At 40.6% G+C, this 27862-nt stretch overlaps 1 protein-coding gene across 2 annotated transcripts in view; it reads right to left on the bottom strand.

Annotated features, from left to right (window-relative positions):
• LOC125461163 (putative methyltransferase NSUN7) overlaps nt 1-27862 on the bottom strand; it is a 115404-nt gene that overhangs the window by 78462 nt on the left and 9080 nt on the right. For both annotated transcript variants that reach the window (XM_048549755.2, XM_048549672.2), the window contains exons 2-3: nt 25989-26357; nt 20093-20151 (exon numbers count right to left, since the gene is read on the bottom strand). In XM_048549755.2, coding sequence (XP_048405712.1) covers nt 20093-20151; nt 25989-26337 — 408 coding nt within the window. In that variant the 5' untranslated portion in view covers nt 26338-26357. The remainder of the gene's footprint in view (nt 1-20092; nt 20152-25988; nt 26358-27862) is intronic.

Raw genomic sequence — 27862 nt, 5'->3', positions numbered from 1 at the left:
ACAAAGCCTTTTCTATATGAATCAAAATAGATGGACCTCAAAATATCTAGTTATGTCTGATGAAAAAGATATATAAAGTTGACAAATCCTACACCAGAGAGACTGCAGCAATTCACCCATAGTGATTATAACAAGGCCAGCCAGGTGGACCTCATAGAATAGGAATTCCCTGGTTGGGGTCATTAACCTGGTCCAATCAGCGAGTCCCGGCTGACAGATATAAACAGGAGCGTCAGGGGTTCTGTTCATTCTAGAAGCTCTGAGCAAGCTGGATGTACTATACACATGTAAATAAAAGGTGGTTTGATGGGAGCTGCTGTGGAGTTATTTCAGTTTCAATGACAGTAAAGCATGCTCTGGAAGAAATTTGCTTGCAGTAGTCATCTTTGAGTTGGGGTCAACATTTCTGCCATCATGCTGTTGTTTGGGAAACCTGACTTGTTCAATCCTGCCGAAAACTGGGCCCAGTATATGGAAAGAATACATGTTTTTTTCTCTGGGTAAATGACATTGGGGCAGATGACAAAAAAGAGTAATTCTCCTGTTAGCTTATGGACACCCAGCTTTTTCAGTTATTAGGAGACTAACTTTCCCTGAGGTGCCAATCCAGCTGAGCTTGGAGAACACCATTTAGGTGAAGGCAATTGCACAGCCTCACTCAGCCCATATCCTGAACAGAGGGACTCTAGGTCAGTCCACAGCAAAATCCCAAAATGAAGCTAAGTCTTGGGCAAACGATTAAAACTTTTTTCAGGATCTGGGCCAGAAAGCCATTACAGTTGTGGCCAGAATGCAGCCTCAAGTGAGGAAAAGAATCCCAATCGACCAATATTGAGTAAGAGAGTGTGCACCCTGTAAAGTCCACCTACATCATATTTGGAACAGTTAAGTTGCTTAGCAGCATCCAAATCAGAACCAATCAAAATAAATGTCTGTTTAAATGGCCACCCAGTCCTAATGAAGGTCAATACTGCCATGGCTGTTTCAATGATCACAGAACCTGCCTTTAACAAAATTTGCTCTGGAATCCAACCCTTAAGTTTGCGCTAGACCTCGGCTAGGCCGAGAACCTAGCAGGTTAAGGTACAACTTAGGTTCTGGTCTCTTAGAAAAAGCAGCAGGTTGAGTTATCTCTAATTGTAGTAAAAGGCACGATGGGGCAAAATTGATTGAGAAAGATTCACCTTGATTGGCCCAATATTTTTCAATTAAAAAACAGCTGCCTGAGTGAAGGCCTAAGTAAATACCCAGAAGGTTTTCAGGAAGATCTGGGGACTATCAAAGGACACAATATTTAGATTGTGACCAAAATAATGTTCTGACTGATTGAGTTTTTTTGAAGTGATGAACAAAAAAAGATGAGAGCGGTGAGCAGCCAATGTCCACATGGACCTGAGCCATGCCCTTGACAATATATTGCTCGGTAGGTTGTTGAGTAAGGCTTAATCTCATGGGAGAATTAGCCAGTTGGATACGAAATTTGCTTGAAGGTAGAAGACAAAGTGTGGCGATAGAAAGCGGTTTTTCAGACTGGAAGCCTGTGACCAGTGATGTGCTATGGGGATCGGTACTGGGTCCACTGTTTTTTGACATTTATATGAATGAGAATTTCGGAGGTATGGTTATTACGTTTGCTGATGACACCAAGATTGCTGGTATATTGCACAGTGAAGGTAGTTATCTGAGAATGCAGCAAAATCTTGATCAACTGGGCCAGTGGGCTGAGGAATGGCAGATGCAGTTTAATTTAGATAAACACAAGTGTTACATTTTGGTGGGTCAAACCAGGGCAGGACATACACATACAGTAGTAGGCCCCTGGGGAGTGCTGTAGAACAAAGAGATCTGTGTTTTCTTTCATCAGTCAGACCATTGAGTATAGGAGTTGCAGATCTGGTTGCCCTACTATAGAAAGGATGTTGCTGAACTGGAGGAGCACAGAAAGGATTTGTAGGATGCTGCCTGGACTAGAAGGTTTGAGACAGGAAGACAGATTGAATGGGCTGAGACCTTTTTTCCCCTACAGCGTAGGAGACTAAGGAGTGACCTTACTGAGGCCTATAAAATCATGAGAGGCATAAATAAGGTAGCTAGCCAGTGGATTTTCCCCACAGTAGGAGTATCAAAATCTAGAAGGCATAGGTTTACATTGAGAGTGCAGACAGACAGACAGGGTCTTGCGGGGCAATGTTTTCACGCAGTGTGTCTGGAACAGGCTGCCAGAGGTAGTGGTGGAAGTGAGTACAATTTCAATATTTAAGAAACATTTAGGCTGGTCTATGGACAGAATAGGTACGGAGGGGTATGGACCAAATACAGGTAAGTGGGATTAGTTTAAATTGTGAAAACAAGATGGCATGGGCAAGATGGACCAAATGGCCTATTTTCATGCTACAGACTTCTGTGACACTATGAACCAAGGCCACATTACATGTTGACCAGGAAGCAATTCCACAATTCTGCAAGGCCACCAGTGCCATTTGCCTTCAGGGCAAAAGTAGGTGCAGAAATCAGAAAGCTGGAAAGTAAGGGAATCATCAAATCCAGTCCAGTTTGTGGAATGGGCAGTACTGGTCCAATCTATTATGAAGCTTTATGGGTTGGTTTGCCTTTCTGGGGATTTTAAACAGATGGTTAACAACTTTTTGCAGCTAGATAAATCACCAATCCTTTGCATAGAGAATTTATACACAAAGCTGACAGTGGGCTATGCATCACAAAACTGGACATGAGCCATATATATTTGCAATTGGGGTTAAATGAGGATTCCCAGAAATATGCAAAAGGATTTGCACAAATATATGAGACTACATAAAGTTTTTGAGAAGATTTTTAGTTTGGGTTCTGAATAAGGTTGTAAACTTTCTTGCTGAGTCTGAGTTTGATCACAGATGTTTCAAAATCCCAGCTAGGTAACATCGTAAGTGTGCCTCCGGTGAAGCATCGGTATTCTGTCCCACTTGTTACTTATATGCCTCAGTTTGCTGGGGTGGTTGGTATTACTTCTGGTTCTACTTTTCAGTGGTTTGTATATCGGGTCCAGTTCAATGTGTTTGTTGACGAATTCCGGTTAGAATGCCAGGCCTCCAGGAATTCCCTGGCATGTCTCTGTCTGGCTTGTGCTATTATGGATGTGTTGTCCCACTAGAATTTGTGCCCTTCTTCGTCTGTGTGTATTGAGATCAGAGAGAATTGGTCATGTCTCTTGGTGGCTAGTTGATGTTAGTGTATCCTTGATTGGTTGCTGTAGTAATGTGACAACACTAAACAAGTTCAGATAATCCTGAATTCTCAGTGCAGAGCGCTTTGGTTTATTATGGTCACAGTTCTATGGGATTTGCTATCATACCATTTGGTATGCCAAGCCATTATTGAACAGTGAGATTTTTCTTGAAAGGACAAATAAAACCAGCATGGTTTAACATGCAAGAAAGTTAAAAGCACTGTCCAGAGACTAAGTAAAATTGATACAAAAAATGGAAAACCATGTCAAGAAGCCAAAGTGGACATTGTAAAGGAGTGTCAAATTCCCCATATAGTTTATTTATCATGATGAAACAACATTTAGGGACAGTCAACAATCAAGAATTACCTCCAGCCCCTATCCTGATGCCGAGAGATTGTGGAGACACAGATTTTGCATTGCAGCACAAAAATCCAAAAACATATCAGACTGTGGCATTCAGAGATAGCAAGAACTGCAAATGCTGGAGTTGGAGTCACTACAGTGTAAAACTGAAAGAACACAGCAGGTCAAGTAGCATCAGAGGAGCAGGGAAGTCGATGTTTCAGGTTTACACCCTTCATCGGAGTCCTGAAGGGTGTAAACCTGAAACGTCAACTTTCCTACTCCTCTGATGTTATTGGACCTGCTGTGTTCCTCTAGCTCCATACTGTATTGCGTGGATGACATGATGGATTATATTGTATGCATCTGGCAAACAGCATACAAAGCGGAAAAAGATTACAAGATAACAAGGTCTGGAGCTGGATGAACACAGCAGGCCAAGCAGCATCTTAGGAGCAGGAAGGCTGTTTTGGGCCTAGACCCTTCCGAGAAAGGGTCTAGGCCCAAAACTTCAGCCTTCCTGCTCCTAAGATGCTGCTTGGCCTGCTGTGTTCATCCAGCTCTACACCTTGTTATCTCAGATTCTCCAGCATTTGCAGTCCCAATTATCTCAGAAAAAAGATTACAGAAGCTTCTCCAAAGCTAACTCTAGCCCATTTTTAAAAACAAAGCCTTGTGCAGGATTAGGCCATGATAAACCGTGAACAAATTGAATAAACTTTTTTTCAGACATTTACTGCTGTACTACGTTTTCATTTAACAATGAATATTTCAGTTTTGATATAGAACGTGTCAGCATGCATGTCAAATTACAGTCACATTCATCTGGGAACAGGACCTCCACAGCTACCACAAAGCTCTGTTTTACAAGAGTTTGGAGTTGTTTCCCCTGGCATTCAAAGACGTATTAGCATAATGTAAAACAGCTTTGAGAATGTACTTGGGCAGATGAGGCACAAATCTCCAAACCAGTCGGAAAGAGTATTGTAAAATCAACTCTAAGCTTCGTATCAGCCATTAAGGGAGGGTGCACTTAAGAAATGTCCAGGGCAAGGTTTTTCAGATGATGGGCTTTCCTGCCTCACCACCTAAGGTGTCAGAGGGGAACACATCCCGACTAACTGCAGGAGCCCACTCCAGTTTAGCAGGGGCTGAGGCTTTTACCCTTCACTGAGGTAGAAGTGCTGCCACAGAGTACTGCCCACCAATCTGATTTGCTGGCTAGGACTAGGACGACAAGTAATGCCTAGGTGCTAAGACACAGAATTCAGGAACAGGTAGGCATGGGAGCTTATGGCAGGAAGCAGGGGTAAGGACCAGAAGAACATGGAGGAATTTGTTAGAGAGACCAGAGAGGGTATGGGAGCACCTAGAAGCATTGAATATTGGAGTACCCAACGTAGAAAGTAGCCCTCAAGGGAATCTCCCCACCTTACCCTCCCATCCACGCCCCAGGCAGCTTGATCTGGCAGGCTGGCCCTAATCCTGCACATCACCCAGCATCCTGAAAATTGAGACCATGTGGGAATTGCATGGTCAATATTTGGCCACTTAAGGTCCTCAACTGGGTGACGGAGAATGGGCCACCCTAGGAGGCACCTGCACCATGCAAGATTGCAGGGAATTTGGGGCAAGGAGGATGTAGTGGGAAGGCAGGAAACTGCAAATATCTGCCTTCACTCTTTGCAATTTGGTTCTTCATAGTAAGAATTGTTCCATAGAAAGTGCAACCCAGGTTTACTGGGAATGATAAGAAGTACAAGCTCGATATACTGCTCAGCGGCCTTATCAAATTAGAGACACATTCGTCTGGGAACAGGACATTCGTGGCTACCACAAAGCTCTGCTGTACGAGAATTTGGAGGTGCTTCTCCTGGATTTGAATCGATGAAGGATTAGCATGCTGTGCTGTAAAGCAGCATTAAGAACGTATTTGAGCAGATGTACAAATCTCTAAACTAGTACGAGACAGCATTTTGTTCCCCAAGAAATGAAATGATTTGGAACTAGAATTACATGGAGGCATTACATGCAGGTACTCCTGGCAGATTCCCCTCCCTTAGTGAAGCAATTAAAAGCTGTTTCAGTAATTTCTTGCTGCCAATTTTCAAATCACCAAACTTATTTAATTCAATGCATATCTTATGATGACTGGAATTTACATCCTGGCCTGTGACCTATTAGATCTGAGCCAAAATTACTTGGTAACAACACTGGTTTTAAAATTATTTACAACTTATTAACTAGTTCTGATATCAATAAACACCTCAATCCAAAGTGGTCAATGGTCTTCCTCTCACATTGTGGACAGAGAAATATAAAAACATAATGAAATAGTGAATAATAGATTTTTAAATGGAAAACTGAGGCCAAGGTTTAACCAGATTCAAAAACAGAATTCAGGTGGCACAGGTGAAAGTCAATCTCCGCTGATATGCAGAAGCGCAGAACATTCAATATGTTGAATTACTACACAAAGACAAGTTGTACAGAACAAACGGTTAATTCTTAATGGGCATGTGCAGTGAGATAATTCAAATCTGACTCCAACTGCTTTCTTATTTCTCTTTCAAAATGGTTAACAAAGTGCCACATCAGGGCAATGCAAAAGACAAATATCCAGTTCAAATCACTATCATTACAATCTTGCAGTAAACAGTCAATAGTTACATATTGAGCGATATAAGCACACACAATTGGATCAACGGATTGTTTGGGGAGTGCCTGTAATGAAGTACTCGAGTAAACTCTAATGCAAAACTGTTGCAGAGATAGTAGAAACTGCCGATGCTGGAGAATCTGAGATAACAAGGTGTAGAGCTGGATGAACACAGCAGGCCAAGCAGCAGAGGAGCAGGAAAGCGGATGTTTTGGGTCGAGACCCTTCTTCAGGAATTATTATCTCTAATTTGCATTATCTCTAACGTAAAACTATCTGATTGTTCTTTCCAATAACTACAGCATTAAATGCAAACATTCATTTGAACATTTAAATTATGACCAGGAATAGGCTATTTGCCCTCAACCCTCCTTCAACATTTGGTAAGATCATGGCCAATCAGATTGGGACCTTAACTCTATTTTCCTGCCTACCCATATAATCTTTGGCTCCCTGTCAAACAAGATTCAATTTTACTCAGCCTTATAATATTCAATAGCACAGCTTCCTATGCTGGCTGAAGAATATACCATAAAGAAGAAAATTCTCATCACAGCGTAGACACTGTTCAGCAACCATCAAATTCTTTGCCTATTTTCCAAACTATCTCGGTCAATTTTGCTCCTCATATCATCCCAATTTTCTTTCTTCAGGTTCTAGTTTCAGAATGAACAGTGTGTATGTTCTATCATATTACAGTTACCATTTCCTAAAAGCTATTTACAACTCAGTTAACAATTAGCCCTTTCTCATTATATCACAAAATCTACAACAGCCCAGTCCATAGTTAGCACCTCATCATAGGTTTCTGGACCAATCTTCTGCACATTTCAGGAGTTCATCCTGCACAGCATTAATGCTGATTTGATCAACACAATCTGTACAGAAATGTAAAGTCAACCATCATTCCTGTATTGACCATGTTACATGCATCTCAAATTCCCTGATACATACTGTACCTAACATTACAATTAGCTTGGTCACCAGCAAACAACTTCTAACAATGATTTTGCATTGGTGTTTCTTAGCTCCGATCCTTCAACCTAAGATCACTTCTTACTATTGGATTGATCTTGTCCTTTACTAACAGTGCTACCCCAACTCCTTTTCCCTCTTGCCTTTGTCCTAAATCAAGAATATCTTTGGAAATTCAGTTCCCAGTTAACCCTTTAGCCAGTTTTCTAAAGTGGCAAAAATCAAATATATGTGTATACACCTTTTACACATATCTACTGCTTGCCTATGCCACATCTGTCTTGTACTTTTTGCTTTCATTTCTACTTCTATTCACTATTTTTGCTTCCCTTAAATCTGACAATTCTGTCAGGTTCCTATTCCACTGTTAAGTGAGTTTAGATCCACCCCAAAAGCGCTTGTGAATCTCCCTGTGAGGGTGTTTGTCCAATCCTTCAAAAGGTGTATCTTGCACAGTTCCTACCTGCTCCAGAATAAGTTCCAATGCCTCAAAAATCTGATGCCCTCCCTCTCCACGAGTTCTCCAACCAATCATAAAATCATTCAAATTCTCCTACTACCATGCTCACAATTCAAGTGGAGCCTGATGTAATCCTAAGATTATTGCTTTAGAGGATCTACTTTTCAATGTCCTTCCCATCTTCTTGAAATCTGCTTTCAGGATTTCATCTGTCTCCCTACACAAATCAGTGGTAGCATCCTGAACCACAACCACTGCCTATTCACACTCCCCAAAATAACATCCTGCAGTTGCTCCAACATCTTGAGTCCTAATGTCTGGATGGGACGACAGCAACCTGGAGTCATGTTTACAATCACAGAATCCCCTATGTTTTCCCCTAATTAATGGATCCACTATAACGATTGCTGTTGCGCTCTTCCCCTCAGTCCTCCAGTACAGCTGAGCTACTTGTGGTATCTCTGACTATATTTCCTCTATGGAACTGACTCCCTGGAAAAGAAATTAATGACCAGGACTTGTGTATCAGTACCCACTCAGTTTTTACTACCTTGCACCTAGCCTCCAGTGTGACCACATTCTAATCATGCTATCAATGTAACATTTTACCTCATGGATGGTACCACATCGACCACTGGCCAGAGTCAAGCACAAAAATCAGAAACTCACTTTTCTGCAGTTGGAAGCATTTCCTGTGCATATGGTTACCTGGGTCACCAGTAGCAACCACAACCTCCCATGTACTAGAGAACATTCAACTACAGCTGCCCTACTATGCCTTAACTTTATTTTACTTTGTCTTGAAACTATTGATACACCTTACTCATATTGATAAAACTCATTAATACTTAGCACACTTTACTAGTTGCAATAAATCTCACATAAAGCATCTCTTTGGTAGACAAACAGGAAGCTAGAAGAACACAGGTAGCATCTGGAGGAAAGGAGCAGTCAATGTTTCAGGTATTACCCTTCTTCCGGACTGCGGGCTAAGGGGAGCTGCAGATTAAGAGAAGAGAGGAGTGGAGGCGGAACAGTGATGATAGGTGGACACTGGTTGAAAGGAGGGATGAATCCGGTTGGTAGTTAGAAGAGCGGGTCAGAGGGTGGAATGGAATGGAGGTGGTGGGGCTGGAAAGAGAGCCGAGGGACAGGTGGGAAGGTTATTTGAAATTAGAGAATTCAACATTGAGTGCTCCAGGCTGTACGGTGCCCAGGCAGAAGATAAGGTGTTGTTCTTCACATTTGTATTGTGAGTCACTGTGACACTGGAGGAGGCTAACAATGGGCATGTCGAGGGGGAGGGGTGAAAGAACAGGGATGATAGGTTGGCTATTATGGTCCAGGCAAAAATGCTTAGTGAAACGGTCACCTCATCTATGTTTGGTCGCATCAACAGAGAAAACCACATCAGGACCACCAGATGTAACAGACTAGGCTGATGATGATGCAGGTGAAGCACTGTCTCACTTGGAAGGACTATTTAGGGCCCTGAATGGATGGGATGGAAGTGGTGTGTGGACAGATGCTACAGATTTTACAGTTACAGGTACTGACTGGGCTGGAGCAGTTGGTGGGGAGTGTGGCTTGAACTAAGGAGAAGGGATGGGAACGGTCTTTGCAGAAGGCAGAGAGGAGTGGACAGTGGAAGATGTTCTGCGTGATGGGGTCTAATTGGAGTTGGCAGAAGTGTTTGAGGATGATATGTTCGATGTAGAGGCTGGTGGGGTGGTAGGTGAGGACAAGAGGGACCCCGCCTTCATAACGTTTGGAAGAGGGGCGGTTAAAGAGCAGTGGAATGGGGGATGGATGAGGACAGGGAAGGGCTGTCTAGAAAACCAGAGAGGGAGAAAAGTGCATTGTTTGGAACATGCGGACATCCGGGATGCTTGGGAGTGGAATATCTCTTCATCAGAACAGATACGACGGAGATGGAGGAATTGAGAAAACAGGATGGAGGTTTTGCAGGATAGAAGATGGGAAGAAAGGCAGTCTAAGTAGCTATGAGAATCTGCAGGTTATGTCAGTCTGTAAACTATTGCCAGAAATGGAATCAGAGAGGTCAAGAAAAGGGAAGGAGGTGTCTGAGATAGACCAAGTGAATTTGAGGGCAGGTTGGAGATGTTAGTGAAGTTGATGAACTGCTCCAGTTTAGCCAGGGAGCAGGATGCAGCACCGATGCAGTCATTGATGTAACAGCGGAAGAGTCAGTGATCAGAACCCGTGTACATACTGAAGTGGGACTATTTGACATAACCTACAAAAAGGCAGGTGTGGTTGGGGGTCATGTGAGTGCCCATGGAAACCCACTGGATTTGGAGAAAATGGGAAGAATTAAAGGAAAATTCATTGAGGGCGAGGACTAGTTCAGTGAGGCAGAGAATAGTACTGGTTGGGGGGAGCTGGATGGGTCTGTTGGAGAGGAGTAAACTGAGGGCCTGGAGGCCATCCTTGTTGGCTATGGATGTGTATAGGGATTGAAAATCCATAGCAAAGATGAAGAACTGGGGGCCAGGGAACTTGAAGTTACCAAAGAGGCGTAGGGTCTGGTTTGTGTTCTGATGTAGGTAGGGCGCGTCTGGGCCAAGGTAGAAGAGAATGGAGTCAAGGTAGGAAGAGATGAGTTCAGTGGTACAAGGAGCATACGGAGACGATGGGTCGGCTGGGGTAGTTGGGCTTGTGGATCTTGGAGATCAGGTAGTGCAGAGCTGGGGGACTATAAGGCTGTAGGCATTGGTGATGGCAGGGGAAAGGTCATCGGAAGTGATAAGGTACTGGACAGTGTGGGAGACAGTAGCTTCATGAGTTTTTGTGGGGTCGTAGTCAAGAAGGAAGTATGACATGGCATCAGAGTTGACATTTGGCCTGTGACAATGTTGTGTTGGTAGTTGGCAACAAAGAGGTCCAGGGTGGGTAAGAGGGTGGCAGGGAGTGTCCAAGAGGAGGAGGAAGGAGGTTGAAAGCGGGTCCCCGGAGGGTGGTTGGGAGTCTTTATTGAAGAAGGAGGCATGAAGGTGGAGGCAGCAGGCAACAGAGGAGTTCCCCGTGGTGGGCACGGACCTGGTTAAGGTGGGGGTAGAAGGACATGAACATGAACCCTTGATTGAGGACAAACTGTTCGGCTTCAGAGAATTCAAGGTCATGGGGAATGGCGAATATGCAGCAAGGTTCATGGGTGGGGTTTTGGGGGCTCTCGAGGAGGCTGGGAGGGGTGGGTAGTAGCATATGATGGGTATGGATAGGACACGGTGTGGTGGCGGGGGGGGGGAAAAGGTTGTGGGAGGGTAGTGGCTGGGGAATGGGATGGAGGTTTGAATAGAGAGAGGTATGTGTGAGAGATGAGGTGGAGAGGAAGGAGGAGAGGTGGAGGTCTATTGTGATGGTGGACAGATGAGGAGGGAGAGGTGTGTTGGCGAGCTGTAGATGGGCAAAAGGACCCAGGAGTGACCCTGAGGATAGGAGTCTGGTGTTGTTTGGAGAGTGGGCAGAGTCCGGAGTGAAGGCGGAAGTTGCAGGGAAGTTGAGGCAGGTCTCTTTTACCTAAGAACTGAATTCCCACGTGAACCTAGCCTCTTGATTTGCATTTGACTGACTGTGTGATTTAAAAACGTATTTTTTTTAAGAAACGTAACCTATTTCCCTAATCAACCTGTTTGGAGATGTTATTACACATCTCTGGAGCAAGTGGGACTTGAACACACATCTCTTGAACCCAGCGCCTCCACCCCTGTACCATAAGAGGACCCTAAAATGTTACCCTGAGAACCTGGATTATAAACCCAGTGGCAAAAATTACCAAACTGTCTCTTATACAGAGTCTCTAATGAGTTACTAGCTGATTTATTTTCCAGTTATAGTAATTAACAGAATTTAAACCAAATACTTTCAGCTGATAACTGCCATTCCCAGGCAGTCCCCAACTTAACAAGGCAATCTAATTTACTTTAAAGTTATTAGTTCCGTGTCAGAGTCTGACTTTAATCTGCATTTACAATTTAGAAAAACTTCCCAGAGCTTACCATGTGAGTCTATTACACTCAGGCATGGTCTCCCACCTGTGTAATTCTTACTGACCATATCAACCTAATGATTTTCTCACTGTTCTTTCTTGATTGATTGCAAATGGTTTAAATCTTTCCATCCATTTCACTCCTTTACTAGCTAATATTACGAGGTTGTTATTTGTGTTTTCTTCTAAGGAGAGGCATAAAATCTCTGTTTAATAGTTCTGCTATTTCCTTTTTCCCATTAATTCCACAGTCAAACTCACTAGAGGACCAAAAATCACTTTAGTTAAGATGTTCTGTTTTAAACCCTCACTATCTGCATTTGTATTTCTTGCTATTCATCCCTCATTTACTTTGGGCTCTGGTTCCCTGCTTACAATCAATGACTCTCTGGAATATGAACAAGTAGCATTTTGAGTGAGGACCAGATTTAATGGCTCTTACAGTCAAATTGTCTGCTGAAATGGAATGTTTTGGCTTACAAATGAAGAATATCTGTTTGAACAATATATTTGTAAGAGCCTTTGCAAAATGGATGCAAGGGAAAAACATTTAAACAATAAGGCCAGAAGGAGGATTTCTGCTGTGTGTAGTAACATTGTAGAACAGCTTTTGGTGTACATGCATACATTGTTGTTAATTATGAAAAACAGGAATCCTTTCCTGTAGTATTAATGTAAGGTTTAAATGGTGGTATTGGTTTTTTTTACTCTGATTGATAGTTGAAGCAGGCAGTGTCCTTTAAATGTATGGGCTAAGCCCCAGTTATGTCATTACAGTCTAGGACTTATTTTTACCCAAGGGCTGAGCAAAGAGGAGTGGTGGCTTCTCCCCAAAACCAATCTTTACAGAATCCAAATCCAGGGCTAAAAGTGACCGTGGTGACTCTACACCTTTAATGTTTTCCATGTTTCCCAGTGAACCAACTGAAGCAGGATTGATGCTCCAAGCTGCACAGGGAAACCTGACATCTCAGGCCTGAGGTTGACTCACTACCCATCACAATCCCCTCCCTAAATCTGCCAAAGCACTTGGAGACAGTAAGGACTGCAGATGCTGGAAACTAGAAATCAATTAATGTGGAAATGGAAAAGACAGCTAGTCCTGATGGAGGGTTTTGGCCCAAAATGTTGACTTTACTGCTCCTCGGAAGCTGTCCGACCAGCTGTGCTCTTCCAGCTCCACATTTACTGCCAATGCACTTGCCAGTGCTCCAGTTTCCTCACAGCAGCCTCTGAGCTGCCTGATTTTAACAGGGACCTCTGTAAGCAATATGAGATAATCTGATCTTGAAACTAGATTATAGCCAAGATGTCCAAAGGTTTGAGAAGATTTTTGTTTTTAGAGTAGATAGTAAGCATTAAATTTCCAACACCTGGAAATGAAAGAATGCTATTCTAATCAATTTTTCATATAGCTCTCTTCTTGAATGCTGTAAGTGGAAAAGTAAAACATATCCTATATTGCACTGGCAAAGAGTGACTTCAAAAATGGGAGAAATTAGAATATAGAACGTAGAATATTACAGCACAGTACAGGCCCTTCAGCCCTCGATGTTGTGCCGACCTGTAGAGTAGATTCTCGGTGTATTAGTAATCAGCTGTATGCCACTTGTGTCACATCAGTTCATCAGCACAACACAAAATTTTAAAATGATTTCCATCTTCCAAAAACATTTCTTGCTTTCTGGCAATGCAACAGGCTGCTGGAGTGACATGGGAAAGGAGTCTAACTTCAGTGCCCTGCTCTTTTAAAAAAAATTGTGGAGATCAGTGCGACCAGTCAAAAACACTTTTTTCACTGCAGTTTCTGATGTTTACTTGCAACTGACTACAAGTTTTACAATTTTGAGTTTGTTTTATATCTTTCCACTGGGTTTATAATCCAGATTCTCAGGTTAACATTTTGGGGTCCTCTTATGGTACAGGGGTGGAGGTGCTGGGTTCAAGAGATGTGTGCTCAAGTCCCACTTGCTCCAGAGATGTGTAATAACATTTCCAAACAGGTTGAGTAGGGAAATAGGTTACGTTTCTTAAAAAAAAATACGTTTTTAAATCACACAGTCAGTCAAATGCAAATCAAGAGGCTAGGTTCACGTGGGAATTCAGTTCTTAGGTAAAAGAGACCTGCCTCAACTTCCGCCTTTTAAATTGAGTGTTTTTTTTGGTTTTGAAAGGATAAGGGTAATTTGTACTAGAATAATTGTTGCTCTGTATTTTATTTGGACCATTTATTTCACATGGTGAGTCCAGCCCTGCCTTTGCTACTCTTCAGTGTGGTACAGGGACAGCAGTGCTACCTAACAGCAGACACTACCACTTCAGCTAGCCATCATTTGCAAACTCAAATCAAACTAAATGTAAAAGGGCAAATGTAAAAACTAAAAGAACTGCAGATGCTAGAAACCCAAAACAAGAACAGAAATTGCTGGAAAAGCTCAGCAGCATCTGTGGAGAGAAATCAGTTAACGTTTTGGGCCCAGTGACCATTCCTTAGAACAGGACAAATGTTCCCTCTTCCCATAAAATGGGAAGAAATGTTTCAGTTATTGCTATCACACTAAAAAATAAATTGGAGAGAATTTACTGTAATTTGAACAATCTCAAATCCGCTCATACCTTAACATGAGCCCTAACTTAGGGCTTCAGACTGGTATGACAGGTCGGCACAACATCGAGGGCTGAAGGGCCTGTACTGTGCTGTAATGTTCTATGCTCTATATTCTAATTTCTCCCATTTTGAAGTCACTCTTTGCCAGTGCAATACAGGATATGTTTTACTTTTCCACTTACAGCATTCAAGAAGAGAGCTATATGAAAAAATTGATTAAAATAGCATTCTTTCATTTCCAGGTGTTGGAAATTTAATGCTTACTATGCAGGACCTTTACAATGCGAGAATGATTTTCATGTCATCAGTTAATGTTGGTTTCAAACCTAACTTAAAATAGATTTTTCTAACCTACTGCTCACAATTCCCTGGAAAACTAGAGTGCAGACTAGCTGCACAATTACCACAAATCATCAATCTTTTAGAGGGGATAATTCTGTCACTTTCTTGAGAGCATTATAAATAATGTTAATGGTGGAATTAATGCCAGGGTTATTTATTCGGAATTCTGAGAGGGTTCTAAACAAAAGCCTTCTAATTAAGTTAAAAGGAAATACCATGTTTCATATTTCTCTAAAATTGTAAATTAGAAAAAGACAAGGAAAAAAGCAAAATGTTTTTAGTTACGTCATAGAGTCATACAGCACAGCAACAGACTCTTCGGTCTAAGAAGACCGTGTGAAAGATAATCCCCAAACTAAACCAGTTCCACCTGCCTGCTCCTGGCCCATATCCCTCCAAATCTTTCCTATTCATGTACCTATCCAAATGTCTTTTAAATGTTGTAATTGTGCCCACATCCACCAATTTCTCAGGAAGCTCATTCTACATGCTAACAATATAGTGTAAAAAAAAAATTGCCCCTCGTGTTATTTTTTAAATCTCTCTCTCCTCTCACCTTAAAAAGTGCACCCCTCCCAGTCTTGAAATATCCCATCCTAGGTAAAAGACATCTACCATTAACCAATCTATACCTCTCATGATTTTATAAACTTCCAAAAGGTCACCTCTCAATCTCCTACACTCCATTGAAAAAGTCCCAGCCTATCCAGTCTTTCTTTATAACCTCCCATACCCAGCAACATTCTAGTAAATCTCTTCTAAACCCTCTCCAGCTTAATAATATCCTTCCTATAACTACTTAGAGCCATAGATTTGTACATCATGGAAATCAACCTTTCAGTCCAACTTGTCAATGCTGATCAGATATTCCAAATTATTTTAGCTCCATTTTCCAGCATTTGGCTCTTATCCCTCCAAACCCCTCCTATTCATATACCCATCCAGATGCCTTTTAAAATGTTGCAATTGTACCCCTTCCACCACTTTCTCTGGCAGCTCATTCCATGCACACACCACCCTCAGCATGAACACATTGCCCCTTTGGTCCCTACTACCATTTAGCTGTTACCTTGCACAGGTTCTCCAACATCAGCTATGAATTTCATGGTTTGTTTATTTTTCTTAGAACAAACTCCCATGTCCAGAGATACTTGAAACTGAACAGCAGGGGGTAGTCAACTGTGTGGTTCACTGAGCTGGGTCACACAGATGTGCAGGTTTACTGCTCATTTATTTCACGTCTCACGTGATCCCTGCTTCCTCTCCCCCTCGCTTCTGCCTTCTCGTAACGTGCCGTTATTTTGATCTTATTCTTCAAAGTTCCAAAACAATGTAACATCTGATAAAACAGTAATTACTGATACAAAAAAACGAGGAAATCAGCTCCAACACTGAAAACACCTTAAAAATAAAAGAAGCAGCTCTTATAGCCACAATTTTTTCCCCAACCTCCATCTTGGATTACAGAATCCTATTGTAAGTAAAGGGGATAAAATAAAGGAGTAATGAGAATTTTGTATTGATATCAGTAGGCAATTGAGAGTTGTGAAGGTTTGGGATCATCATTATAAAAAAGTGTCCTTGGGGGCTATATTTAATTACATGCTAAAATGGTCAATGTAGCAAAAACCTGTGCTACAGCCCCTGTTCTGTCCTGCACAGACAGTATAATGACTTCATGCTGTCTGTGTATTTGCGTTATTGCTGCAAGTAGCCAACACCATACACGGTCTTGGGTAGCTACACATCAAACAAGGAGTTTAAGTTTATATGATGCACTCCACTTGAAGCCAGCCTAGATGAGTTTATGCCAATGTGCACCTCTTAAGAAAAGATGCATTCTAATCAAAGCAGAGGCTGGAACTTTTTCTGGAGTGCATGATTAGGTTCCAGATTCCAATACTTGAGAGTGTGGAGGAGATATGTTAAGTGACAGCATTCAAAATGGAGTCAGATTGCTCCTTCTCAAATGACAATGTGCCAGGGTTAACATAGAACATTACAGCACAGTACAGGCCCTTCGGCCCTCGATGTTGTGTGGGAAAGGCAGGAGAACGGCACTGAATGAGGTCTTCATTCGGAGGCCCAATGCAGACACAATGGGTCACGTGGCCTTCTTTCATGCTGTAACTATTCTGTGATTCTGTGGATGAGTTTGAGTGGGAAGCAGAATGAAAAATGGAGCACTGGTGTTCCCAACAGACTTCAATTCTGTATTTGATGCTTTTGTTGAGATGGTAAACGCAGAGAAAGATATTCTGCCAATTACCCAACTTCCCAGCCTGGTTCTCATCCTCACCAGTGTTATAAATGTTTCTTCCGTAGATTGAGCCACTTTACTGGCCACCCACAGTCCATTCATACTAGAATTTCTTAAAATCTGCTAGAATCTAGTATGGTCTCAGTGGACAGGAAGTTGTAATACTGGCTTTCGATAAAAGAGGGAGAGAGAAAACAGGGATGTCAAGTCAGTTTGCCTAATATCAGTTGTCAGGAAAAATGCTGAAATCTATTATTAAAGAAGTGTTAATGCACTTAGAAAATCATAAACTGATCCAACAATATCAGCACTTCTTTTGAAGAAATAATATTTACCAAATTTATTAGAGCTGTTATTGAATATATAACAAAGGAAGCAGATAAATAAAAAAAGGTAGACATAACATACTTGAATTTCCATAATGAATTTGATTAACAGCAACATAGAGGGTGAACATGCAAGACAAGGATGCGTAAAGTTGAAGTAATACATTAATAAGGATAGGCTAACCAAAGACTGAGCAGGAATAAATAAACACTTTCAAGGTAGCAGACTGTAACTGAAGTGCCACAATGATGAGTACTCAATTCTCAACTATTTATAATCAAGATTAATGACTAGACCATAAGACCAAGATTAATATATTTAAGTATACTGACGATACAAGCTTGGTGGTAATGAAAGCTGAGAGGAGGACCCAAAAGATCCTGCAAAGACATATAAAGAGGTTAATTAAGTTGGCAGTAAGGTGGCTGGTAGAGTACAATTTTGGGAAGTGAGTGCTATTTATTTTGGGATTAGAAATAAATAACCTGAATATCCTTTAGAGAAGCATGAAACTTCTAAATGTTGACATTTGGAGAGACTTGAATATTCTCATACAAGGAACATGGAAGAGTTAGTATGTAAACACAGCAGGCAGTTGGGAAGGCAAATAATGTTTTGATCCTTTTCATGAGTGGGTTGGAGTAGAAAAAGAAAATCTTGTTGCAATTAGAGAAGGTTTTAGTGAAAGCAGAACTGAAATACGTTATGCAGCCTTGGTCAGATATGTAAGAAAGAATCTTCATGCTTTAGAGGTAGGACAATCAAAATGCACAATGCCCGGGATGATCGGTTTCTTCTATGTTGGGGTCATAGCTTGGCTGGTGGTGAGAAGGGCACTGTGAGATCCTTCATGCATTCCTGGTCTGTGTGACCCACCACATGCTGCCCTCGAAGCAGCTGCAGTGGGGGTAAGACACTGTCACATGTCTCCTTCTGGAATGTGCCTTTGCAAAGGTCTGGAGAGAGATACAGTGGTTTTTGTCAAGGTTCATCCTAAATAGCTCTGTGACACAAGACTTTGTGCTCTACGAGCTGTTCCCTGGAATGCAAACCAAGACCAACTTCAACTACACTTGGAAGACCATCAACACAGCGAAAGACGCCCTTTGGTTTGCCAGAAGCCTGTTAATCTTCCAGCGAAGAAGCACTGTCCTCCACTGAATGTTATAGACTGATACATCCCAAGGTCCACGACTACGTGCTGAGTGACTACTAAAGCTTGTGGCAACTGCTATTAAAGTGCAATGGTAAAAGATCCTCATCTTTCTGCCAGAGTATAACAGGGTTTAGCTCTCAGACCCCCACTGCGTCAAAATATTTGTAAATATTTTTCCTGCACGAGTTAAAAATGCCTTTATTTTGCAACTGCTGTTGTACTTCTGTGGGCTATGAAACTACCAGTGCCATTTGTGGGCATTTTTTCACTCTGCAAAGACTGCATGGAATGGATTAAGGACCCTTTGTGCATACTAATGGGTAACTTTCCATGAATAAACTATATTTTTGCAATAATACAAAAGGATCTATACTCTGGAGGTTTATGAGATTGTTAGCAGGGAATGTTAATAATGGCAAAATGCAAAGTTACATTTGCTTAACAGGATCAGCTTCAAATTTCTCAATAGCCTTCAGAAATTGCGTAACAAGAGAAACTTTGTGCATCAAATTGTAGAACACTAAAATGTTAACATCTGATCAAGTATTGTTTTGTTCTGGTATACATATTTTGCTTAGTGCGTACTCAACCCCACTGAGATAACTGATATGAACAAGCTCAATCATTAGTCACAAGTTTGACTCTACTGCCTTTAATCACAGGCTATAAACCATGTAACATTGGTGTATCTCGGTCTATAGATAAACACACAGGTGACAATCTTCCCCTCAAAGTTTCAAATAGCCACCTCAGTTCAGAACTAAATAGTTTGATAAATGCTACAAAGCAACTGGGAACAAACTGGTTTAAGCAATTGTTAAATTCAAGAAAGCTGCCAATCAGAACAAATCCCAATTGAAATGAATTGCTTAATCCTTCTTTTTGAACAACAATTGCAGGCAAACAAAGTAACTCACATAAGTACACCATAATTAACTTGTATTCCGAGAGCAACTTTAACATAACTAAACATTCTGAGGTGCTTCAAGATTTGTTAAAACAAGATTTGTTGCCGAGCCATATAGAAAGAGGTCCTGCGGCAGATAATTAGAAGTTGATCAAAGTAGCAGGTTTTAAAAGTGTTCTAAAAGAAGAAATGAGAGCTAGAAAGATTTAAGAAATGTTTGCAGACAGAACTGCACAGCGAACACAGACTTGGACCTACTGGCACAGTCACCAATGCTAGAATTGTTAAAACAGGCAGGAATTGGTGGAATATAAAAAGCTACACCACACATTGCCAACAATCTTTGTCAGCCATGGACAGTTGGCAATAAAGAGATATATTGTGATCAAAGAAAAGGATTTGTTGCAGTGCCTCCAATATCTAGTCCATATAGCTATTCTTGTGGGTGAATCTGAAAGAGGAGTATTATCTCCACAGTTGAATAGTCCATCAACCAAAATAAACTGAAAGCGGATGCCTAAAAACATATATTCCAGTGCAGGTTAACATGCATGCCACATTACCATGCAGGTTAATGTAGCCATGAAGCGGTGTACCATTAACAGGTTACAAATTACTCCACAATCTTTGCGTTATGTACAACCTGATGTATAACTATATTGTGCAGTTACCGAACAAGTGATCAGGAATGGCAAAATTAATTCAAAGGCGCTGTAATTTTTAGTAATTTTGTTTGGATTTTAAACAACCAACCATATTACAATGTTAGAAGAGGCATTTATCATACAAAAAATATTTCAGTTTAAAGAACGCTCACTTACGATTTGCTGAGTTGGATAAAAGCAGCTGTTAATCAATATCTCTTCTAAGACATCTTGATCTGTCGAAGGGAAACAATGATAACCAACAATCACATTGATGCAACAACATTACACAGTTATTTGGGTTCAATCCAATTTTTTTACAATTCTGAAAACAGACCATTTGAGAGTATTTTCATTTGTGGCTTACAGCAACTAATTTTAAAAAATAGCCATTTTCAGGGACCATACCCTTAATTCCCAATGGAATGTGAATTGGATTACAATGTGGTGACTTTTTTTTGCTCGAGAAACAGTTTCCCAACCCCATTACCATTTTCATGTGGCTTTTTTGCTGGTTGCGAAGGACTTAATCTGCAAACCTACACATGCCTCTTCCTATGTTGGCTTCCCCAGTGCAGAGCTGTTGGAAATTTTCATTTGTTCTCACATTTTTATTTATAGGTGAGGTTTTTTTTAAAAACACAACAAGAAAAATTACACCTCCTTGGAGAGTTTGTCCAGTGGGGTGCATGCCTGAAGATTTAGTGACATTTCAAAAGTATAATAAACTAGTTGCAGCACAGAAGTAAAGTATTCAACCTGCTATGTATACGTTTCCCATCTGAAGGAGCAATTCATCTATTGCCACACCTTACCTTCTCCCTGTAGACATTCTATTTTTTTCCCTTTTCAGATAGATAATGAACCAATTCACTTTTGAAAACCTCACTTTCTATAGATTGACAGAACAAAGAAAAGGCCTGCTTGCTCAATGGTATATAGAAAGGTTATACTGACAGCTGAAAATAAAATCTAGCTGTTTACCTTAAAGAGTAAAGTTAAACAAGCTCAATGTAAAACTTTACTAGAACGCAGCTTAACAATGGCAAGTATTTCATATCGTGAATATAAAATTGTATTTTGGCTTGTAAACCTGCGAAGGAATCTCCTGTAATGCTGTCATCTTCAAACCCAAAATGGTGCATTCTGAAACATTCCATATAAATAGATAACATAAATAAAAAAAGGTAGTAGCTTTGAAAGTAAGAAATTAACACTGAAACATTTTATAAACCCTTCACAAAGAAAGAAGAAAACAACAACCCAATAGAGTTGCTAACTTAGATTGGGACAGGGTGGAGGCATTAATTTTGATAAGGTTCCTCGCTGCAATGCTAGAAATAGAACTCGGTACCAATGGCACATGTGAAATACATGCTGCTGTTGAATCTACATCAGCACCAAAAGTGAAATCAGCATCAACTTTCACAAGAGTACCCTCTAGATTGTTTTAATCACAAATCTAGGCAGATACTGGGAAGTCCAAGATTGCTACTTGCTCCTCTGGATCTTGTGGCCAGCTGTCCACAACACCTCACAGCATGCTTCAGGGATAGTGACAACCTGCATTCTCCATCCATAGAGATTGGCATCAGCCCCATCACATCATCAATGCATAATTCACTTAGAAAAAAGTTATTCACTTCAATGCTGCACTTGAGTGTACCAAAAGCTTTTATTATAATGCAGTGACAGCACTGGTAAGGTACACCTTAGGGTTTAGTTCACTCATTTGGTGCCTACTTGGATGCTCATAGCATCTCTGCCTTGCTTTACTGTGATTTGCCACCACATTCAAAATTTAAATGCTCACGGTACTTCTGTTTTACCTGGGCTTTAGGCAGACACGAAGCCAGGCTGCTTGTCAGCGATGTCAGCAGCAGTTAATGGGGTGGACATGTTGTTTTACTGCTCTGTGCCACATCAATGCCAAACCTGAACCATGTGCCAGCAGCTTACACAGCAAACAGACTGAATAAGCTTTAATCAAATGTCACATTTCAATGTCTAAAGGGATGAATTCTCAGGCAAGACAAGGGGAATGGTCATCAGTTAGTCAGGGGTCACACTAGAATCTATCAAGGGCAGCATCTAATCTAGGTCCAGGGGCTGGTAAATGGTCACTTAGCCACTTGGAGCAATCTATATGAATAGAGTGTGCGGAGTGGCTACAATCAGTCCTCTAGGTCCAATGCAACCAATTAGGAGATTAATGATAAGTCAGTTGGGGAGCTGATCAGGGATGAGTGAGGGGTCTGGCATAGACAATGCCTTCAACTAGTTGAACATATTAATTTTTTAAAAATTGCAAGTTTTATTGTTTAACTAGAAAAGCAAGAGAGAAACAAAGTCGGTGATACCCTAAGGTCAGACAGCAGAGTGGGCCATGGTCAGTGTGTGAGTCTGTTCAATGAAAACCAAAGAAGTTAACATGGACCACTTCCATGGTAGGAAAACTAGGGAAGTCAATTGTGGGGATTGAAGGCAGCAAGCTGGGATGTGTAGGAAACAATAATGGGGGCAATTCAATACATCAGGGAGGAAGACAATGGAAGGCATGGGTTACTGCAAGGTGGGGGTGTGGTGGAACGTCATCACTGGTAACTATCACCTTGGCTTTGAAAGAAGGCAGGAGATTGGGGACAGCATATCGTGATGATTGGCATAGCTAATCAGTAGGCCTGTGGTTCTAGCTTAATGTTCGGAGATAAGGATTTAAAAAGAGTTGGGTGGGAATGTTTGGAAATCCAGAACTGCTGAGGTCAACAGGGAACGCATGGTTCAGAGAGTTACCCAGATTGATAGGCTGAGTGTACAACTCACTCTGCAAAGCATGACCTGTGTTGCTTTCCATCCTTATCTGAAATGCAAATGTATAATGGAAATGAAAAGCAGCTGCCACAACAGACACAGTCAGCAGAGTAAGTTTTTCTTTACTGTCTGAGGACTCTACTTCCGAGCAATGTAAAGCCCTTCAAGGGGAATTTACTCTCATCAATCACTTACACAGTACTTGTTAAAGGCACCTGAAACCATAGAATCCTGCATGTAAAACGGTTGCAGTGAAATGCACATTCTGACCACAAAGCAAGCTTTACCATGTCCCTGGTCAAATTGATCATAGTCATGCAGTGAAGCAGTAGTAATGACTGGTGACCTTAAAAATGTCACCTATAGGCCACAATTCACACACAATCCAAGGTTTCATACACTATGCAAGAGCATTGAGCCAATTTCCTCTCATCTTAAACTGTTAGCATTGGACAACATATTCGAGTCCAGACCTGAAGCGTCAGCTTTCCTGCTCCTCGGATGCTGTCTGGCCTGCTGTGTTCATCCAGCTCAACAAGTTATACTCATAAGATGCTGACTTTCTTTCCTCATTTCCCCATGATGGTATCAGTGCCACAACCCAGTCAGCAGGCTTTGCCAAAATAGCGAAGTATTACACACTGAACACATTACGTTGAATGTGCCATATCACGTGGTTAGATTCATCAATAGAAAAGATTTCATTCCATCAAAGTTCAAGTCATCAGTGATCATTGGTACCACATCTTAAAAGTCTGTATCACCCTGATATAGTACTTGTATCCTTGAGAACTCAGATTCCTACTTCAATGCAAGGGCTGGATACCCTAAAAAGACAGTTACTGGGAGACCAGGTCTACTCGCTGCAAACATGGCTGATGAATCCATTACGCAATCTCCAGACTGAGGCCTAGCATAGATGCAGCCTATTCTTCTGCCAGCCCTGTCATAGAACAGATGTGAACCTTGTAAAGATGATGTTCCGATGCCTGAATTGGTCGGAGGGAACCTTGCAGTATGGTCCAGGTGAGTGTGTCATGTAATCCTTATGTTGTGCACTGCACGACTTGAGCAAACAACAATTGGATGTGATTAATGCTGATGACTTGGGCGAAAGGCAGCAGAGCTTACTGAGAAGGGGAAACATCATTTTCAGCATAATAGAGCCATCCAATGCTGGGCACAGCATGGCAAACAGGACATCTTTGATACCTGTTTCGGGTGCAATTATCATTCATTAATTGTAAATTAGTTATTGCTTGAAAGGCAAGCAGCTTGTTTGTTCAAATATAGCTTACTTTAATTTGTTTTTCTCTTGCTTTTCTGGTTACACAATAAAGGTTCCAATTTTTTAAATTAATATGTTCAACTATTGAAGGCATTATCTATCTTGTGATGCACCCACATTCAACAACAACAAGATGTTATATTACATTGGGCATTATGGAAACACCAAACTCCCTAAGTCAGTGGTATAGTTCCAAGGATGGGTAGCCTGTGTAGCTTGACTTTCACAGCTGCAGTTACAATTAGTCGGTCAATACATTTACAAACATGATCTTCTGTTTCTTATGAAGTTTCATCCATGCCAGCTATGAACCCTTCGAAGCTATGTTTTTTTCAGTTTCCCTCACAGGAGGAAACAGCAAGAGTATTTTTGTGGCAGGCTGCATTAAAAATGGTGCTAACAGCAGGAATTTCAAAGTCCTGGAAGCGGTGAGTACTTTTGCAGCTGGTGAATGAATGCAACACAGCAACAGCATGGTGCCATACAGAAGATGTGTATGCATAATGGGGGCATCTGCAGAGGATTGCATGAAAAATCTCATTAGAGCACATAGGAAGAAAACCTACATGAAACTGATTGAAATTGTCAATTTTTCCTAAAATTCACCCCATACAAATGGTAAATGTGACAAAATGTAGATACAAGTGAATTACAGTATTGGCAAATTTAATAAGAATGTAAAAAGTATTAAGGAGCTAAAAATGCTGCATAAGCAGTTCTTGAAACAGACTGAAAAATAGGTCACCTCAGGATTCTAGCACATTTGTAAGTCAACATCTCCAATTATTATGGAGCAGCAAACAAATGTTACACTGTATAAGTCGATTCAGAACGCAAATCAGCATTTATGGTTAAAATTAAAAGTGCTATCCACTCGACATGCTGTAGTACATTTGGTTACAGTCACTAAGAAACAAGGATATTCAAATTTCAGAGATTGTTCAGTGAACAGCAAAGTGAAAAACTCAACAACAGAACTGCACAATTAGGGTGGATTACTGGGATTTTCTAACTTGAACAGGTGTTTTTTTAGTAGGTAGCCTTATAACATGTACAATTGAGTACACAGTGCTTTTAATTTTTCGTTTCTATACAATTAGATTAATAAGGCAAACATACATCAACACACATTGTTAAAAGGCAAGTTTAAGACTGATGCCAGGAAACAAAGTACTAAAACAAAGTAAATCAACACAAACAATTAATAAATAGCTAAAGGCTCATTTGCAACAAGAACACAATGGATAAGCGAAGGACAAACCTTTTCAGGACCTGCTTCTACCTTGGGACAATCATTAGGTGAACTCCAAAATGCTCCCACACCTCAAGGTCGGTTGTTTTACTTCTCTTCAATTTATATGCCTCTTCCTTAGATCTCATACTTCTCAGGTCTGTTGTTTTTTGCCGCCAATCTCTATCCCCTCACAAATATAAGCCTTGGAACAGCTACCTTTCCCATTTTACTTTTGTGTTAGACAGGAATGAATAATTGTTTCAGTTCAGGTCACTCTTGGAATGTCTGCAACTGCCTTTCCATTCGCATCCCTTTAAATAATGTTCGCCAATCTATCATAGCCAACTCATACCTCATATCTCATGCTATTGTAGTTTCCTCTTTTTAATTCAGGACACTAGTCTCAGAATCACCTACATCATCCTCACCTTGATGAAGAATTCTGTCATATTATGGTCACTCACCTCGAAGGGTCTTCATACAAATAATTACTGGTCATCCCATTTTTTTACACACTTTCTCATTACACTATTATACATATTGTATTTATGATAAAATATAGCAAACATTAAATAACGTACTCAAAATTGCACCAGCTGAACCTATGTTCTTCTTCAGATTGAGAACTTCCTTCTTTGAATTTATTTTCCCATTTCTCTTAATTTTATTTCCCACCCATGTATTTTCTGGTACTTATGACCCTTTTGTTTTCAAAGAATCTTTTCACTTGTTTTACTTACATTTCAGGGCACTGAAGGCTAACTCATACACCCAGCGTTGGAACTTCTCATCTTTGATTTCTGGGATGGTCATTTCTGGATCTTTTTCATAGTTTACAAGTCTTCTGGAGGGAGGTTTTTCAACATGTATGCTCTGAAATATGTCAGCTGAAATCTTATAGACATAGTCAGGGTAGCCTGTCTTTTCACGATGTAAAGCAAGATCCTTCTGATCGGTGCGTGTCTTCCGTGAGATAGTCAAGTCGTCAAGATTTGAAATCTCAGATGTAACTTCACTTAAAGAACTTGTTTCACATTTCACTTGTGGCATTTCTGGACTCCCTTTTAATTGGATGATCGATTGATGCATTTACACAAGTTCCAGTTTTCCTGCAGAGATTACAATGTAAAATCACACAAGTTGATTACAAATTACCTGAATTGAAACTACAAGTACTGAAACATAACTATTATACTAATCTGAGTAACTCAGATATGAAAATAACATTTTTTTTAAAATTTCACATAATAAATGTAAGTCACCGTACTCCGAGGATGAAAGCACTGCTCTCAATTTAGAGCAAGAGGGGAACGCTCATTAGGACATTTCACATGAATATCAATTCAAGCGGAAGTTGATCAAAGTTTATGACCCCACACTTTCTGATATTAAACGCCATCTGCCAATGATTTTTCCAATCACTCAACTTGTCTATTTGTTGTGTTTTCTTCACAACTTGTGCTGCATCACGTGAAATTTTAGATATATTAAACTCTACCACCCCTTCCATATCATGAAAATAGATAGTAAATAATTGAGACCATAGGACTAATCCTGTGGCACTACGCTAGTTAAATCTTTCCATTTTGAAAAAGATACATTATTTCTGACTTTCTTCTATAAGGTAAACAATCCACAAACCATTCTAAACTTTACGCCCCCATACTGTTAGTTCCTAACTTGCCCGATGATCTTTTATGTGGCACCTTATCAAATCCCTTTTGACAATACAAATAGACTACTTCTAATGGTTTGTTTTAATCAGTTCTGCTTTGTAATATCCTCAAAGATCTCTAGCAAATTTGTCAATATAACTTGCCTTTCACAAAACCATGTTTGATTAAGTTAAATTTTCTTAAACGTTGCTCCCCTAATAATAGACTCAAGCAATGACAGATCTTAAGCTAGCTGGCCTATAGTTTACTGCTTTATGTATTCCTCCCTTCTTGAGGAGAGGCTTTAGATTAGTGATTTTCGAATCCACTGCAACATTGTGGAATCCAATGAGTTCTGGAATATTTTTGACCATCTCCACAGCCACTTCTTTTAAAACCCTTAGATGCAGGCACCAGGTCCTGGTGTTTGCCTGTAGTCCCATTAGTTTTGTCAAAGTACATACTTACTTGAGTTACTTTGTTTTCACATACTCAGACATCTTTGCTATTTCTTGGCTAATTATATTCCTTGCAATTTGCTTTGATAATCAATTTCCTCCCTCCTTGTGAGGTTTAGTCATCTGTTGCTGGTTTCTAAAGAAATTCATAATCCTCCGCTCTACTACTTGTTTTTGCCACTTTGTATATCTTATTTTCTCATTGGATACTCTCCTTGATCACCTTTGGCTCATCCTTCTTCTCAGAGTCATACAGTACAGAAACAGACCTTATGTTTCAACCAATACATACTGAACATAATCCTAATCTAAACTAGTTCCACCTGCCTGCTCCTAGCCCATATCCCTCCAAACCTTTCCTATTCATGTACTTATCCAAATGTCTTTTAAACATTGTAATTGTACCACATCCACCACTTCCTCATGAAATTCATTCCACACACAAACAACTGCCTGTAAAAAAAATTACCCATCATGTCTTTTTTTAAAATCTCTCTCCTC

This window comes from Stegostoma tigrinum, chromosome 1 (assembly GCF_030684315.1).
Source record: "Stegostoma tigrinum isolate sSteTig4 chromosome 1, sSteTig4.hap1, whole genome shotgun sequence".
Classification (NCBI taxonomy): Eukaryota; Metazoa; Chordata; class Chondrichthyes; order Orectolobiformes; family Stegostomatidae; genus Stegostoma; species Stegostoma tigrinum.
Note: the sequence above shows the minus strand (reverse complement) of the source record. Positions and strands in the feature narration are given on the sequence as shown.